Source organism: Balaenoptera borealis (assembly GCF_965194805.1).
Source record: "Balaenoptera borealis genome assembly, chromosome: 6".
In the NCBI taxonomy this organism is placed as follows: Eukaryota; Metazoa; Chordata; class Mammalia; order Artiodactyla; family Balaenopteridae; genus Balaenoptera; species Balaenoptera borealis.
In genome coordinates, this window is record NC_138863.1 from 63,238,638 (window position 1) to 63,252,805 (window position 14,168).

Genomic DNA, 14,168 nt, shown 5'->3' on the forward strand with positions numbered 1-14,168 from the left:
AAGGACTGAAACATTACAGTATCATGATCACACCTAAAAGTTAATAACTGTTCTTTAAAGTAATCAGATATCCATCCAGTTTTAAAAATTCTCCAATTGGCTTATTATTTTTTTACAGTGTCATTTAAATAAAAATCCAAAGAAAATCTATATGTTGGAGTTAGCAAGTGACTTGTTCTGGAGTTTCCCATAGTCTGGGTTTTGCTCATTGCACCCACCCTCTGATGTCCTTTAACATGTTCTTCTGTCCCCTGTGTTTCCTAGAAATTGGTAGCTAGGTCTAGAGTAAGGTTTTTCCATCTTGGAAATAATGACATTTGGGTCCAAATAATTCTTTATTGTGGGGGGCTGTCTTGTGCATTGTAGAATAGCTATCAGTATCCTTGGCCTCTATCCACTAGAAGCCAGCAGCACCTCCCAACTGTGATGACCAAAAATGTCTCTAGACAGTGTGAAATGTCCTCTGGGAGCAGAATTATTCCCCTCCCCTGCTCCAGTTGAAAATAGCACTAGTCTAGAGGCTTGAACACATGCAAGGTTGTGTGTGTGTGTGTGTGTGTGTGTGTGTGTGTGTGTGTGTGTGTGTAAGGGCAACAACATTTTGTATATAAAGGTATGTATTTCCATCAAGAGGCACCTAATGTCTAACTGCCCCTTTGTGATATTAGCAGCCATTGATAATCATGCTAAGATCCATTTAGTCGTAGAGGTACTTAGCTATTTTAAATGTCACTTCAGATATATAGCAACTGTTTAATTCGTTGTTTTAAATTAGAATGTTCCCACATGATGGAGGATTAAGTGAGGCTTGGCCAGAAAACCTTTTTGTGAGACATGACACTTTGTTCTGTTTTTGCAGTCATGATGCATAGGAAAATTACTTTTGGACAAACTTAGAATCAGTTTATGAATATGGCTTTAATTTGTCTATTTCTCAGAAATAAGATTGTCTATAGGAATGGGTCTTCTAGGCACTAGAGACCACTTAAATATAGTGGTGGATGTTGGAAAACTGCCAAGAAGGACTTATTTCTTTTCCCCAAATATTTGAAAGGATCAGGAAGCTTGACTCTGTAGTTCATAGTCCCGCCTGTCAGATCAGACCCCTAGGATATAGTTCTTACCCTTTCAAGCTTCTAAGATCAAGGTCTTGAGCTCCAAGACAGAGCACCTTGTGTCCATTCCAAGCACTCCTTTTACATAACAATGAATGGTGTGTAAGGGTCCACTCAGGGAAGCAGGGAGAAGGGAGGGAAAAGAAATGGGTGAGATGGCAAGAAAGGCAAGGGTATTAAGGTCCCAATAAAAAGATTATCCTTGAAATAGTTTCATATTTGGTCTTTTTGTCTGCTGTGTTCCTATATGCATAAGGCAGATAGTTTTGGTTATTCTACTGTCTGAGAACTTTCTGAATATATATATGTGTGTGTGTGTGTGTGTGTGTGTGTGTGTGTGTGTGTACAGCTATGAAATAGGTAAAAGTTCATTTTTCCTAAGTTATTTTGCTCGTCAGTCTGGCCATCTGTAAAATGGCACCTGCTATTAAACAGCTTGTCAATTATTATTATTTTTTAAGGAACAGAGAGTTGAAACTGCCATCCATTTTGCTTTTAATGGGATTAGCATCAAGGAAAACCCACTCACTCAGAGTCTAAGATAAACATCAGAACAATGCAGCAATTATGGGTCATTCAATTAATATGTTGCACTGACTTTCGGTTGCTCAAAAATAGTATAATTTTTTCTTAGTTAAGTTAACAGATTATTTCATCTTTATCAAGTACCATATTAGCATGCTTTTGGTGTGAGTAAAACTATTGCTAATTATCATTGGTTTGCAGCACTTCTCTTTTGTTACTTAGGAATGCCAAAGAAAGGGTCAAATCCTTGTTACAATGAAGGCTTTCTTGCCGGTAATCAGCAGTATTTGGTCTGCCTGCCACTGGGGCGGCTTCGTCTCTGAAGTTTTATTTCTACTGACTTTCTGTTCTTTAGAATTTTGTATATCTAACTTTATATTTCTAACTGTTGAAACTCCAACTGGGGGCATAACTGGGAGGGAGTGAAGAGGAGGGATAAGTCTTTCTTTGGACAGTGATGCCTGGTGACCGACATGTTCATCAAACTCAGCCCCACTGCGCCTTGCTCTTACTATTCTCTCTACTCGAGGTGAGAAGGAAGAAGCAGACTGACCCCATCTTACATACCATATCACAGATGGACCTTTTTTTTCCAGCAGTTTGAGATAGGATTCAGAACCCTGAAACCTTGAGGAAAGAGAAAAATCTCTTATTTAGTCTTCATCTTACAAGCACATTATAAATATCTCCCATCCTTTAAAAGACCCTAAGATCCCTCTCAGCTGTTACCCTACTTCTCTGCTCCCTTTCACAGCAAAGTTACATAGAATTGTCTTTAATCACTGTCTATCTCCATTTCCTCTCCTTCTTTCTTTCTTGAACTCATTGAAAACAGTCCATCTCCAGATCTCCCAAAAACATTCTTGTCAGTGTCACCGGTGACCTCCATGTTGATAACCCTAATAGTTCTTGTTCAAACAACACCTTATCAGAGAGCTACTCCTCACTGTTACTCTTTCTCATTTATTTTAATGTCTGTCCTTCCACCCTCCTAAATAGAATGTAAGTTCCATGAGAGCAGGGATTTTATGAAGTTCATCACTTTCTCTCTAGTACTTAGCAGTCCCGTTACTATCTGTTGAACGAAATAGTTTTAAAAAGCTGTGTTGGGCTTCCCTGGTGACGCAGTGGTTGAGAATCTGCCTGCCAATGCAGGGGACACGGGTTCGAGCCCTGGTCTGGGAAGATCTCACATGCCGCGGAGCGACTAGACCCGTGAGCCGCAATTACTGAGCCTGCACGTCTGGAGCCCGTGCTCCGCAACAAGAGAGGCTGCGACAGTGAGAGGCCCGCGCACCGCGATGAAGAGTGGGCCCTGCTTGCCGCAACTGGAGAAAGCCCTCGCACAGAAACGAAGACCCAACACAGCCATAAATATATAAATAAATTAAAAAAAAGAAAAGCTGTGTTACTTCACTTATAATTTCATTTATAATCTCTTTATCCAGTTCTTAGCACGGTGTCTAGGAGGATGGATTTCAATAAATATGTGTTGCGTTATTCCCTGGAGCATTTGAGGCACGGTGGTCCATCCTGTGGCTCAGTGACTCCAATGCTAGGGCTCAATGTGAGATTTTTATTATTTTTCAAAAAATTAGAACTATGTCAGTCTTTACCTCCTCTGCAGATTTTGGTGATAGTTCTGTGTATGAGAAGAAAGAGGTACTGCATATCCAAACTCTTCAGAGCAGGCCTCTTGGGTGCTTTTTTAAACTTAGGTCTGAGATCAGGTCACCATGGATAGAGACCAGATAGGGATTTAGGACTTCAGACCCAGTAGTTCAAAGCGAGGGCGGTAAGGGAAACTATAAGTTAATGTCTTTCCCTTTTTGGCTTCAGGCTCCTGAAAGCTGCTCAGACTAAACTTGATGTTAGTCCAATTCTAGTAGCCCTTGGGAAGACCATATTTACTTTCTCTTTCCAAGGTACTGAATTGTTATTCACATTTTATAAATATTATGTATACGCTTTTCATTGAAAGGCTCTTCAAATTATTTTTGGAAAGAGGCAGGAAATGCTTCTCTGTTGTCCTCTTGTGTATTACTGCACTCCCTAGATGCCAGTACATGATGACAGTCACTTCAGGGACTTGAATTTGACTGACAAAGGAGATGGGGGCGGGTCAGAGAGGAATAGGTTGGTCTCCTGCTGCTCTGTGGTCTGTTTTTTTGGTATGGACTCTCTTGTTTGTCCTGGTACTCTTGGAAAGCTCTGTTTCCTAGCATAGGGTTTCCTGGAATTCTTAGATTATACCAGATTGAAGTCCTTAGTAGAATATGCCATAATTTGATGAAATTTAAATTTGGCCTCACTTCTCCAGACTTCCCAAAGTGGAATGAGAAACTGAATGGAAGAAAGAAAAACTTTCCCTTGCGTTGCTTCTTCTCTTTCTTTTCATGCTATCTTTTTAAGATTATTTCCTTTCATTCAATTTCATTCTTCCTCCTGTAATTTTCTCTTCCTATTACTCTGAAGCCTGTAAGTGGTAGCAATACCTATTATAGTGGTTAGGAGCAAGCGTAGTGGGGCCAGGTTGCCTGAATTTGAGTTCAGGTTCTCCAGCTTACCAGTTGTATGACCTTTTTCAAATTGTTTAACCTCTCTGTACCTCAGAGAGGCATGTATATAAGATCTATAAAATGGGAACAGTAGCATAACTACCTCACTGGGTTGTTGTAAGAACACAATGAGTTCATACACATTGAGTACTTGAACAGGCTTCTGGCACATAGTTTTCAATACATGTTATTGATGATTATTATTGTTTTTGCTTATTTAACTTCGTGGATAGTACTTGCAGCTAAGTGCTGGTGGCCAAACTAGTAAACTTTTTCTGGCAAATCATTACTCTGACTGGATTATCCTGCCTTGGAACCAGACTAACATAAAGTAACTTATAAAGGATGACTTCAAGACCTTGAAAAGTCCCAGGTGTCTGGGCAGGACATATCAGTAACTTCTTGTTTTCCTTTTAATCCTGGCTTAAGTGTCATAATATACCTTTAAGAGGCCCTCTCTTTCTTTAGAATCAATTTGTCTTCTTTTTGGCTATTTTGTCAAATTCTGAGAACAGATTGTATTTACAGCCTTCCTGTCAAGATAATAAAGAGTAGTGCCTAATATGTGTGTCTTACCGTGCTGTGAATGATATCCATTCTGGGAGGCCTACGAGTTTCTCAAACCACATCTTCCTCCTTGATTATGTAAACAGAACTATAGCATGGAAATTTCTTGCTTCAAGCCAAATCATTAGCAGAGAAAACATTTAAAAAGTCTTCAAGCACCAATCTGACATGTATATTTGGAGACAGCTCCCAGTTTCGAGGAGCAAACATGGACATGTATCGTTTGGAGGTTGGAGAAAGGAAGGGAGAGGGAAGAGGTGGTGTGAATGAGGACATTCTTGCATTTTCATATCAGATAAACTTTAGAGGTCTGGGCCTTAGTTAATAGGTGCTTGTCCATCTTTCCATTAAAACAAAACTTAGCAGGATGAGTTTCTCTGGTGTTCTTGTACAGTGTCTCCTCTCTTACTACACTTCCCCTTTACTTGAAGTCCTGTAGGACATTTCAGCTACATGATGGATTTGCTCCATAGGAAAAAGTTTACAAGGTTAGACTCAGACTCTCCAGGCAAAAAAACCAAAAAGTAAGACTTTAGAGATCCCCTATCACAAAGTATTGTGACTTCCTGTTTTCTGGGGTAGATTGAAACCCATTAATTAATACTGTTAGCAATAAAAATCTTTAAAGGAAGTAGAATCTGTTCATTTCTTACTTTGCTTAGTGTACAACTTGGACCTGTTCCCTCTGTGTGGGTATCCAAAGGGGGAAAAAGTTTTGGAAACAGTTTTCCAAATCTTTTGTGTATTTTGTGTCTTGGTTCTGTGCAGTCTTTCCTATGGGCATACCCCTCCACTTAATCATGCACAGAAGAGACCAGAAGGTGTACAGGGGTTGAGGCAAGTCCTTAGCTGATTGACAGAGATTCATTATCGGTGTGGACGGAGACAAGAAAGCTGTTCATTCTTCATTCCAAGTGTCAAACTGCTGACCTCTAACCATTCCAATACCCTCTCTGATGACATCAAGCTGGCCTTGTTGTTTGTTGGGGGAATGAGCCACGTCAGCAAACTTTTAGTCTTGTTAGTGGATACTGGTTTTCAATTTTATGGGACTGGTTCTCAAAAAGCAGGACAGGGAGAGCAAGAGATCTGCCCAGCGTATTTGTCTCAGATCCTTCATATCTACAATAATCACCCTAAATGAAAGAGTCACAGTCCAAGCCCAGACAAATTTTCCTCCTGATAGATAACTTCTCTGTTGCAAAGAGTTGGGTTTTCTAAGATTTCTTTCCTGCCTGCTGCTCTCTTAAAAGGCTAGATGGCATACTGACCCTAAACGCTATCCGCCACATGGGGGAAAGGAATCGCTTGCTGGACTCAGCTGGCTTCTAGGCATCTCTTGAAGGCAGAATTACTTAACTGAGCTGTGTGACCCTTTGAAGGTGCATTTGCAATGTGCACCATCTCAATGATGAAAAGACATCAATAACCCTAAACACTAGCTGGTTCTTGGGCTATTAAAAAATAAAATAAAATTCAGAAAAATTAAAAATTTTAATCAGTTATTAAGTGCCTTCCATTTTAGTATATGATTTGACTACATGTAACTTTGGCAGTTAAAGGATTTAAAGACACTTAACAGACTAGTTTTGAACTTCTGGAGATGAGAATATTTGTGCTTATTCCTTTATTGGGGGACTTCACAAAATGGGACTGTGCTCTCTGGTGTTGGAGACATACCCTTTTCTTACTTAAAAAGAAATCAGAAGAGAATCTGAGAATCATTATGCGAACAATCTTTAATGGAACAAAGAATGGACCAAGAAAGATATAATACTTGTGAGAGGGAGGCTATTAAAAGATCATAAAAGGCAGACATTCAAACTATTTTTAAAAGCTTTTTTAAGTGATAACTCTAGCAATACCAAGCATTTCTTGAGCACAGTGAGTAATGACCCAGTCCCTGTACTGAGTGATGCGGATTTTAAAATGAGTAAGACAGGATCCTTGATCTCAGAGGGTTTCATGATGTCATGGGGGAAACAGATATCAACCAACAGGATGAAGCCTACACTTAGGGGTCATGAGAGATACATGTTCCAAGTCTGGAGAAGCACAGGGGAGAGACTGACAGTACCTTTTTTCTTCAAGGGACATGCTGATTTTTCCAGTGAGACCTCAAAAACCAGAGTTAAGCATCGGGTTAATAGCAGTGAAGTGACCATATGTGCATAATATGGTAGCAATTATTTGGGCTTTTCAAAAAGCTTTACTAGACATTGTCTTTTGAGGTCCCTATACCCTGTGAAGGAACTTATCCAAATGTGTGGATGGGGAAGTGGTGACACAGAGGATGAACAACTTGAGTAAGAGTAAATAGGTACTGAGTTGTACCCCAGGTCCCAGGTTTCCTGGCTTCTAGGCCTGTTTTCTTTCTATGACCCTCCAGCCAAAGAACTGGCCCTTCATTTCCCAAAGCATATGTGGTGGTACATTACTTTCCTGCGATGTTATTTGTATTATGTAAATGAAGGTTCCATTTTGAAATAAGTTGAATTTCTTCTCATTCTTCAACTTGAAGCTCGAAAGTCACTTCAGAGGAGACTTCCCTGGGCTCCCATTCCCCCCGACTATGCACTCTCACGGCACTCTGTACTTCCCACATTAAGCATGTAATCCAGTTTGTAATTTGCTGTTTGTGTCATTCTTAGGTTATCCAGAGAATGTATCTTTTGTTTACCAATATATGCTTAGCAGTTAGTGTCTAGAATATAGTAGTCACTCAAGAAGTGATTGCTAAAGCAACGTCTTCATTTAAGGTTTGTGTGCTCTTTCCATTCTCTCAGGATACCCAATATGTGAGCAGCAAACTTGTGCCAATGGAGCCTGCTATAACACCAGTCAGAAGTGTGATGGGGAAATGGATTGCAGAGACACCTCTGATGAACTCAACTGCAGTAAGTAATATGGTGAAGCTGGTTTATACTGGCCAGTTATGCACATTTCTTCTCAAGTTTGTGTTCAGTGAATTCATGTTGGTAGCTTGAAGTCAGCCACGGTGGAGTATTTACACCATGGAAATTGGCAGATAGTACACGTGAGGATTTTTATGTTCCTGGAGAACTGGTTATTAAACATTTACCAGAACACTACTGCATAGTAAGAATCTCTCTTTAAACTTGAGACAGAATCTTCCTATGAAATTAAGTGGCTACAGTGGAATTGAATTTCTCTCTTTTCTTTCCCTTCTTAACTTTGTGTCCCAGCTCACCGATGCCTGCGCAGTGAGTTTCAGTGTGGCAGTGGGGAGTGCATTTATAAAACCTACGTCTGCGACCATGACCTTGACTGTGAAGATGGCAGTGATGAACGTTCTTGCAGTACGGTGATTTCCTTACGTTGGGTCGTGCTGTTAGGAGTGATTTTGTCTTTGCGTTTTTTTTTTTTTTTCTCCCTACCAATGTGCTACTTTTTTAAAATCACAGAGTCACTATGGCTGATGGCAAAGGGAGCCAGACTGTCATTTAGGGCCCATGGCATGAGCCTCAGCAGTGTTGCTGAACTTGGACTTCTTTAATTTCCAAGGATCTGTGTAGAGTTGAAGGGTTGCTGATGGACAATTTGCATTCTTTCCTTAGGCTACAAAGATACAGAGTGTATTGTATCACTGGACTCTCAAATTACTCATATCTCAGGAATGGGTCTAATAACCTTCACAGAGTGAGAGAAGGGCTTAGAAAGGGAGACAAGGTCCCTAATAGTAATGACCCTAACTCTCCTCTTTACTTTGAAATTCTTACCACATTAAAATCACAAGTCGGGAAAGTTTCAGTATGGTTGCAGGTGGCTTTTGTTACCTCCACATTTTCACTCTGACCCTCCTTTTCTTTCCATGATATTGCCTGCAATGTACACGAACGCTCTCATTGTTGCCACCTCCGGACTCATTTTATTAGAATATGAAATCTCCATGAGAGAGTTTTATAAATTCCAATAAATTGACAGGTTTTTTTTTTTTAATTTGGTGGTCACTTATTTACCAGAATGTAGGATTTTCTCCACACCCATTTTGATTGGTGGGTAACCATGCCTTAAGGGTTGTTAAATATTTTCAGTATCACTCTAATTTTCTGTGAGCCATGCCTGATTTCTTTTCTGGCACCTGTGCTTGTTTCAGGGACTGCATTGAGAAGAATGTGACATCATGGAATGAGTTACTCAGAATCATTAGGTCCTAGATAGCAATGTCTGTGCTTGTGGTCAAGTAAGAGAATGTTGGCCATTGGCGTGTCTATAGCATCTTTGTCCATCTGCGTCCTCTGTTCTGTGACAACCTATAACATAACTGTCTTGTTTTTAATCTTGATGCACCTGAGTTCATGTCCTGGACCCAAAGCTGCTGTTTTCTTCTCCTCCTTCTCCTCTTCTTTCTCCTTCTCTTCCTCCTTTTTTTCATTTTTGTCAAGATAGTTAAGGGACTAAATGGGCATAGAAATTTCAGTTTCTAGGAGCTCAGTTTAGGTGGCAAGGTGAGCACTTTGATTTTTTCTGAGTGGTTTGTATCTTTGGAGTGCAGCTGTCATTTTCTTCCAGGTTCTTATCAGACCTGCAAAGGTAACGAATTCACTTGCCCCAACGGCTTCTGCATTAATCAAAATTGGGTTTGTGATGGAGAAGGTGACTGTGTAGATAATGCCGATGAAGATGGATGCGGTAAGGAGGGGAAGAGCTTCTGATTGGAAAGTGTTTTCTTAAAGTGTTTTCCAGAACTTGTTTTTCCTACTTTCCTTGTTAGAAATTATCTGTGTGACATGCAAGTTTCTGAATTGGCTGGGCTTAAGGGGAATTAGTGGATGGGGAGGAAAGAGGTGATTCCACAAGCTTTTCCTAAGAAAGACCCAAAACTCAAATATAGCATAAATTATAATCCTTTCCTTCCTAACACTAAGGCCAAATAGGTAGGACAGTCTCTCCCCTGTCTATAGCCCTATCCGAGGTTTTCCCTTTAAGACTCTTATTTTAATTAGATGTATCTATATAAAAAAAGTAGGCTGGGGGAAGGAGGGAAAATGTGATTTGTCTTAAGACCTTATAACCTTGAAAAATGACTTGGAGCTGGAGATTGTTAGTCGTGGGAAAGGCCACTCTCCAGGGAAGTGAGAAGGAGATTGTCAGTGATATTCACCCCCTTCACTGTGCTGTTATCAACAGCAGTACCTCCAACAGTTCAGAAGTTGCTGACACCCATGAATAAAGCACGTCACCTTTGCGGGTCTAGCCCCAGGTATTGGGTTGGCCAAAAAGTTCGTTCAGCTTTTTCTGTAAGATCTTTATATTAAGAATGATGCTTGTTCTGGGAACATCCATTGGTTTCATGTTTCAGTGATCCAAGAAGTTGTTTTCCTACATTTGGGTGTTTCTTACACTGTTGACATTTCACTAAAGAAACAAAACAAACTGAACAACTCAAAATGACACACACACACACATAAAAACCAACATAGGAATCCTGGCATTACCTTGATAGCCCTAGTTCTATTGTTCCTGATTTAATTAACTAAATGTTCTGCTATGGGTTATTCATCTAGTTTGTTGATAATTCAGGCCCATTTCTGCTTCCTCCTCTTATAACCTGGCTGGGAGTTGCCTCCCCTAGAAAGAGTGGAACTTAATGCCATTTGCCACTGCTTAGAATCTCAATAAAAGGTCAGTTGTAGAGTTAGAAACTACTAGTTTACTGTGAAATATAGGTCATTTGTAGACTTCTTGTCTACCTGATCTCTATCCTCTCTTAACCATGTATTGAAAAAGAGTTGGCTCTGCCTCTAATGTGGCCTGTAGTAACTCTCTCTTTTTTCCCCACAGAAAGCAGAATTAACCGTACTTATGAATGTTACCCAAATGAATGGGCTTGTCCAAAGTCTGGAAAATGCATCCCAATTACTAAAGTTTGTGATGGGACTTCAGATTGTCCAGAAGGAGAAGATGAAAGCAATATCACTGTAGGACAACACTGTGGTGAGTATGGAAATTTATCTGGGCATCTTTCAGGTAAAGGTGTGTCTGTTTCTCTATAACAGATTGCCAAATACAGAGACTATCAGTTGGTGTTTGCAGAACGAACAATCCCAAGACTTAGTGGCTCTAACCAACGAACATTTATTATTTCTCACAGTTCTGTGGGTTGGCTATGTAGTTCTTCTGGCTTGGACCAGCTCACTCACATCTCAGGATGCTGCAGTAAAAGCACGGCTAGTCCAGGCTTGTTTGCATGGTGGTGGAAAGGGCAAAGCCCAGTGTACAAGGTCTTTTAAGCCTCTGCTTATGTCATGTTTGCCAAGTGTTCTATTGGCCAAAACAAGTCACACCAAGCCCAGATTCAATGGATTGAAGAAATAGACTCCATCTCTTGATGGGAGGAGCTTAAAAATATTTGTGACTCCCCTCTCCCCCTTCCCAGGAAGAATGGATTTAATGGTAATTGTGATGACTCTAAAGTGTTCTGGAGATTTTATTCCCTGGCTTATACCTATGGAAAAAGTGTTGTCTGGATATACTCCAAGAAGCTTCTGGTTTCAGGGATATGTACTTTGAGTCAGTGTTTTTCTTTTCCCCCTGTAGCTGTAGAATATTCCCCCACCATCAACCATCAATTCTGTGGACAACTGACTTTCCTGTAAGAAAATATAATTCATGACCTAGATTTTATCAATAGTACTCTCTCTAAATTATCTAGTAGTTGCCTAGCAGTGGCCATTAACTATAACCCTAAAGTTTTGGGGATTTTTTTCCCTGGAAAAAAGAGACTTCTATGGCTTTTTTTTTGCCATTTCATTTGGGAACCCTTTTAAATAGTCATAGTACAAAAGTTAGAAAACTAAAATTAACAGAAAAATAAATATAATCACCTGAAATTCCACCACTTGAAGCTAGCCATGATTAATTAACTTTTTAGTGTTAAAAGTTAAGAGTTTAGTGTTTAGTGTCCAGTGATTTGGAAATTCTTGGGAATTTCCTTCTATGATGTTGACACAAAGATAGACTTATGACCAGATTTTTCCATAAACAGCACTTCTGATGACTTGTGCTTACACTTAGTTACAACTTTTTAAAAATATGTGCTGAGCTTTTTAAAATTATTATTATTAATTTTTTTTAACATCTTTATTGGAGTGTAATTGCTTTACAATGGTATATTAGTTTCTACTTTATAACAAAGTGAATCAGCTATACGTATACCTATATCCCCATATCTCCTCCCGAGCTTTTTATTGCATTGTATTGCAGGAAGGCTTGAATGGTGACAGATTTCCTGCGGCTGCTGCATGCTTACTGAGCTTTTACTTTTGAAAGAAGAAGTTCTTACTTCTTGTAAATCAGCCTTGTCCAGAGGTCACCGTTCATTTCACCAAGTGTTTTTCTCTGTTTAGATGTGGATTTGTGTCCGTTCTTAGGCTGTGAGTACCAATGCCACAAGTCACCAGTTGGAGGGATGTGTTACTGTCCCTCAGGTTTTATCGTCAACGAAAATAGCACCCATAACTGTGTCGGTAAGTGACAGGTGGCAGGGCCTGGTCTTTCATCACGGCGCTTGCGGCAATGGTGGGTTCCATGCCCTGTAACATCACGGAGTTTGTACTTGTGGATAGGAACGTCTATTAACAAAGGGCAGCACAGTCCTCACCGAAAACCTGACAGTATGAAGTTTTAACTCTGAGAAACTTTTGTGAGGCACCCAAGGCGAAAGAGGGGTCGTGTGATGCGTGAGTTGACTAGCTATGTGTATATCTTTCTACCACCCGATGATGGAGGTAGTCTTTTGGTGTTTTGTGTATTTGTGTTTTATGTACTTGGAAGCAGAAATGATATTGGCCATACTTGTTAAATACAGTTAGCCCTCCCTATCCGTGAATTCCGCAACTTCGGATTCAAATCAACTGGGGATAAAAAAAAAAAAAAGGCAGAAAGTTCCAAAAAGCAAAACTTGAACTTTCTGTGTGCAGGCAACTATTTATATAGCACTTAAATTGTATTTATAACTATTTACATAGCATTTACATTGTATTGATATTAGGCATTATAAGTAATCTAGGGATGATTTAAAGTATATAGGAGGATGTGTCTAGGTTATATGTAAACACTACACCATTTTATACAAGGAACTTGACCATCTTTGGGTTTTGGTATCCTGGGGGGTCCTGGAACCGACCCCCGGAGAATGCCAAGGGTCAACTGTACTGAAATACTTCCACGTAGTTGGTAAATAGCTGCTGCCTTGAATCCATCAAGCACCTTACCCTGCTCCTCTGGCCTCTTCCCAGGATGTCCAAACCTCCCCAGGTTCCAGGAACTAAAGAGTGGTCACCCAACACAACAGAGGATCACCAGGTCACTGATCCACTGACCACACTGGCCAGTCAGTGCCATGCTGTGCTGGTTGTTAATCCCATTGATTTTTGAAGCTAATACTAAAGAAGAACAAACTCTATCATGTTATTTCCATTCAGTGGCTGGCATTGAATTAGACACCAGTGCACTAAATATTTCTGACATCTTTCCTATCTGAAAGATAAGAATGACTTCTCCTACTGGGAAAATTTTGATTTTGATGTAAGCCAGCTTTGTACCCCACTGTGATTAGGAAGGGGTTCTTATGATGGGAGAATTAGACATGGCCAAGTATCATCAATTTTCAGTTTTTTAGGGTTTGAACAATGAATTTTTAATGCTCTGATTTCTTTTTCCTTCTTTCTAACTTTTGTTATGTGAACAGCAGACATACTAGCAGGAAGTGACCACAGGGGTTTTTACTGGTGTCGGGAAAAGGCATCTGGAAGGCAACTGAAACAATTCATTACTATGAAGTATTCATCTATGGATCTTCAAAAGATAGATGATTCAGAATTTTACCAGGATATCTGTGTTCTTTTGATACTCCTTAGAAATTTGAGATTCTTTAGGGCTTTTTGGATGAAAACAAACATGGCACACGTACGAAATACTTTTAGAAAAGTATTTCTTCTGAAATAATTTCTAAAATATTAATATAATTTGGCCAAAAATACTGAATTTGGATAAACCTAATGAAGTTATTCAGTCTTTAGTCTCAGCTCATGGCTTCCAACTTAATTATGGTTGATCTTAATAATTTCCTCATAGTCAGAAAAAATTTTAATGTCAGAAAGACTCTGGGGAGTTCCCTGGTGGTCCAGTGGTTAGGTCTCTGTTTCACTGCCGAGGGCCTGGGTTCGATCCCTGGTCAGGGAACTAAGATCCCACAAGCCATGTGGCACGGCCAAAAAATAAAAGAAAAGAAAAAAGAAAAAAAGAAAGACTCTGGTTTACAAACTCTTGAGAAAGTCTATTCCTCAGTGTTACTGAGAACTATTGTAATGGGGCTCGCTCATTTACCTGTTGTATGCCAAGATTTTTATATCCGGTAAAGCAATCCAGTTGAGGTTGT

At 39.8% G+C, this 14,168-nt stretch overlaps 1 protein-coding gene across 1 annotated transcript in view; it reads left to right on the forward strand.

The window, feature by feature from the left end:
• Nucleotides 1-14,168, forward strand: part of LRP2 (LDL receptor related protein 2) — a 198,846-nt gene that overhangs the window by 46,488 nt on the left and 138,190 nt on the right. The window contains exons 5-9 of the mRNA XM_082396835.1: nt 7,552-7,662; nt 7,972-8,085; nt 9,299-9,418; nt 10,571-10,723; nt 12,136-12,255. Coding sequence (XP_082252961.1) covers nt 7,552-7,662; nt 7,972-8,085; nt 9,299-9,418; nt 10,571-10,723; nt 12,136-12,255 — 618 coding nt within the window. The remainder of the gene's footprint in view (nt 1-7,551; nt 7,663-7,971; nt 8,086-9,298; nt 9,419-10,570; nt 10,724-12,135; nt 12,256-14,168) is intronic.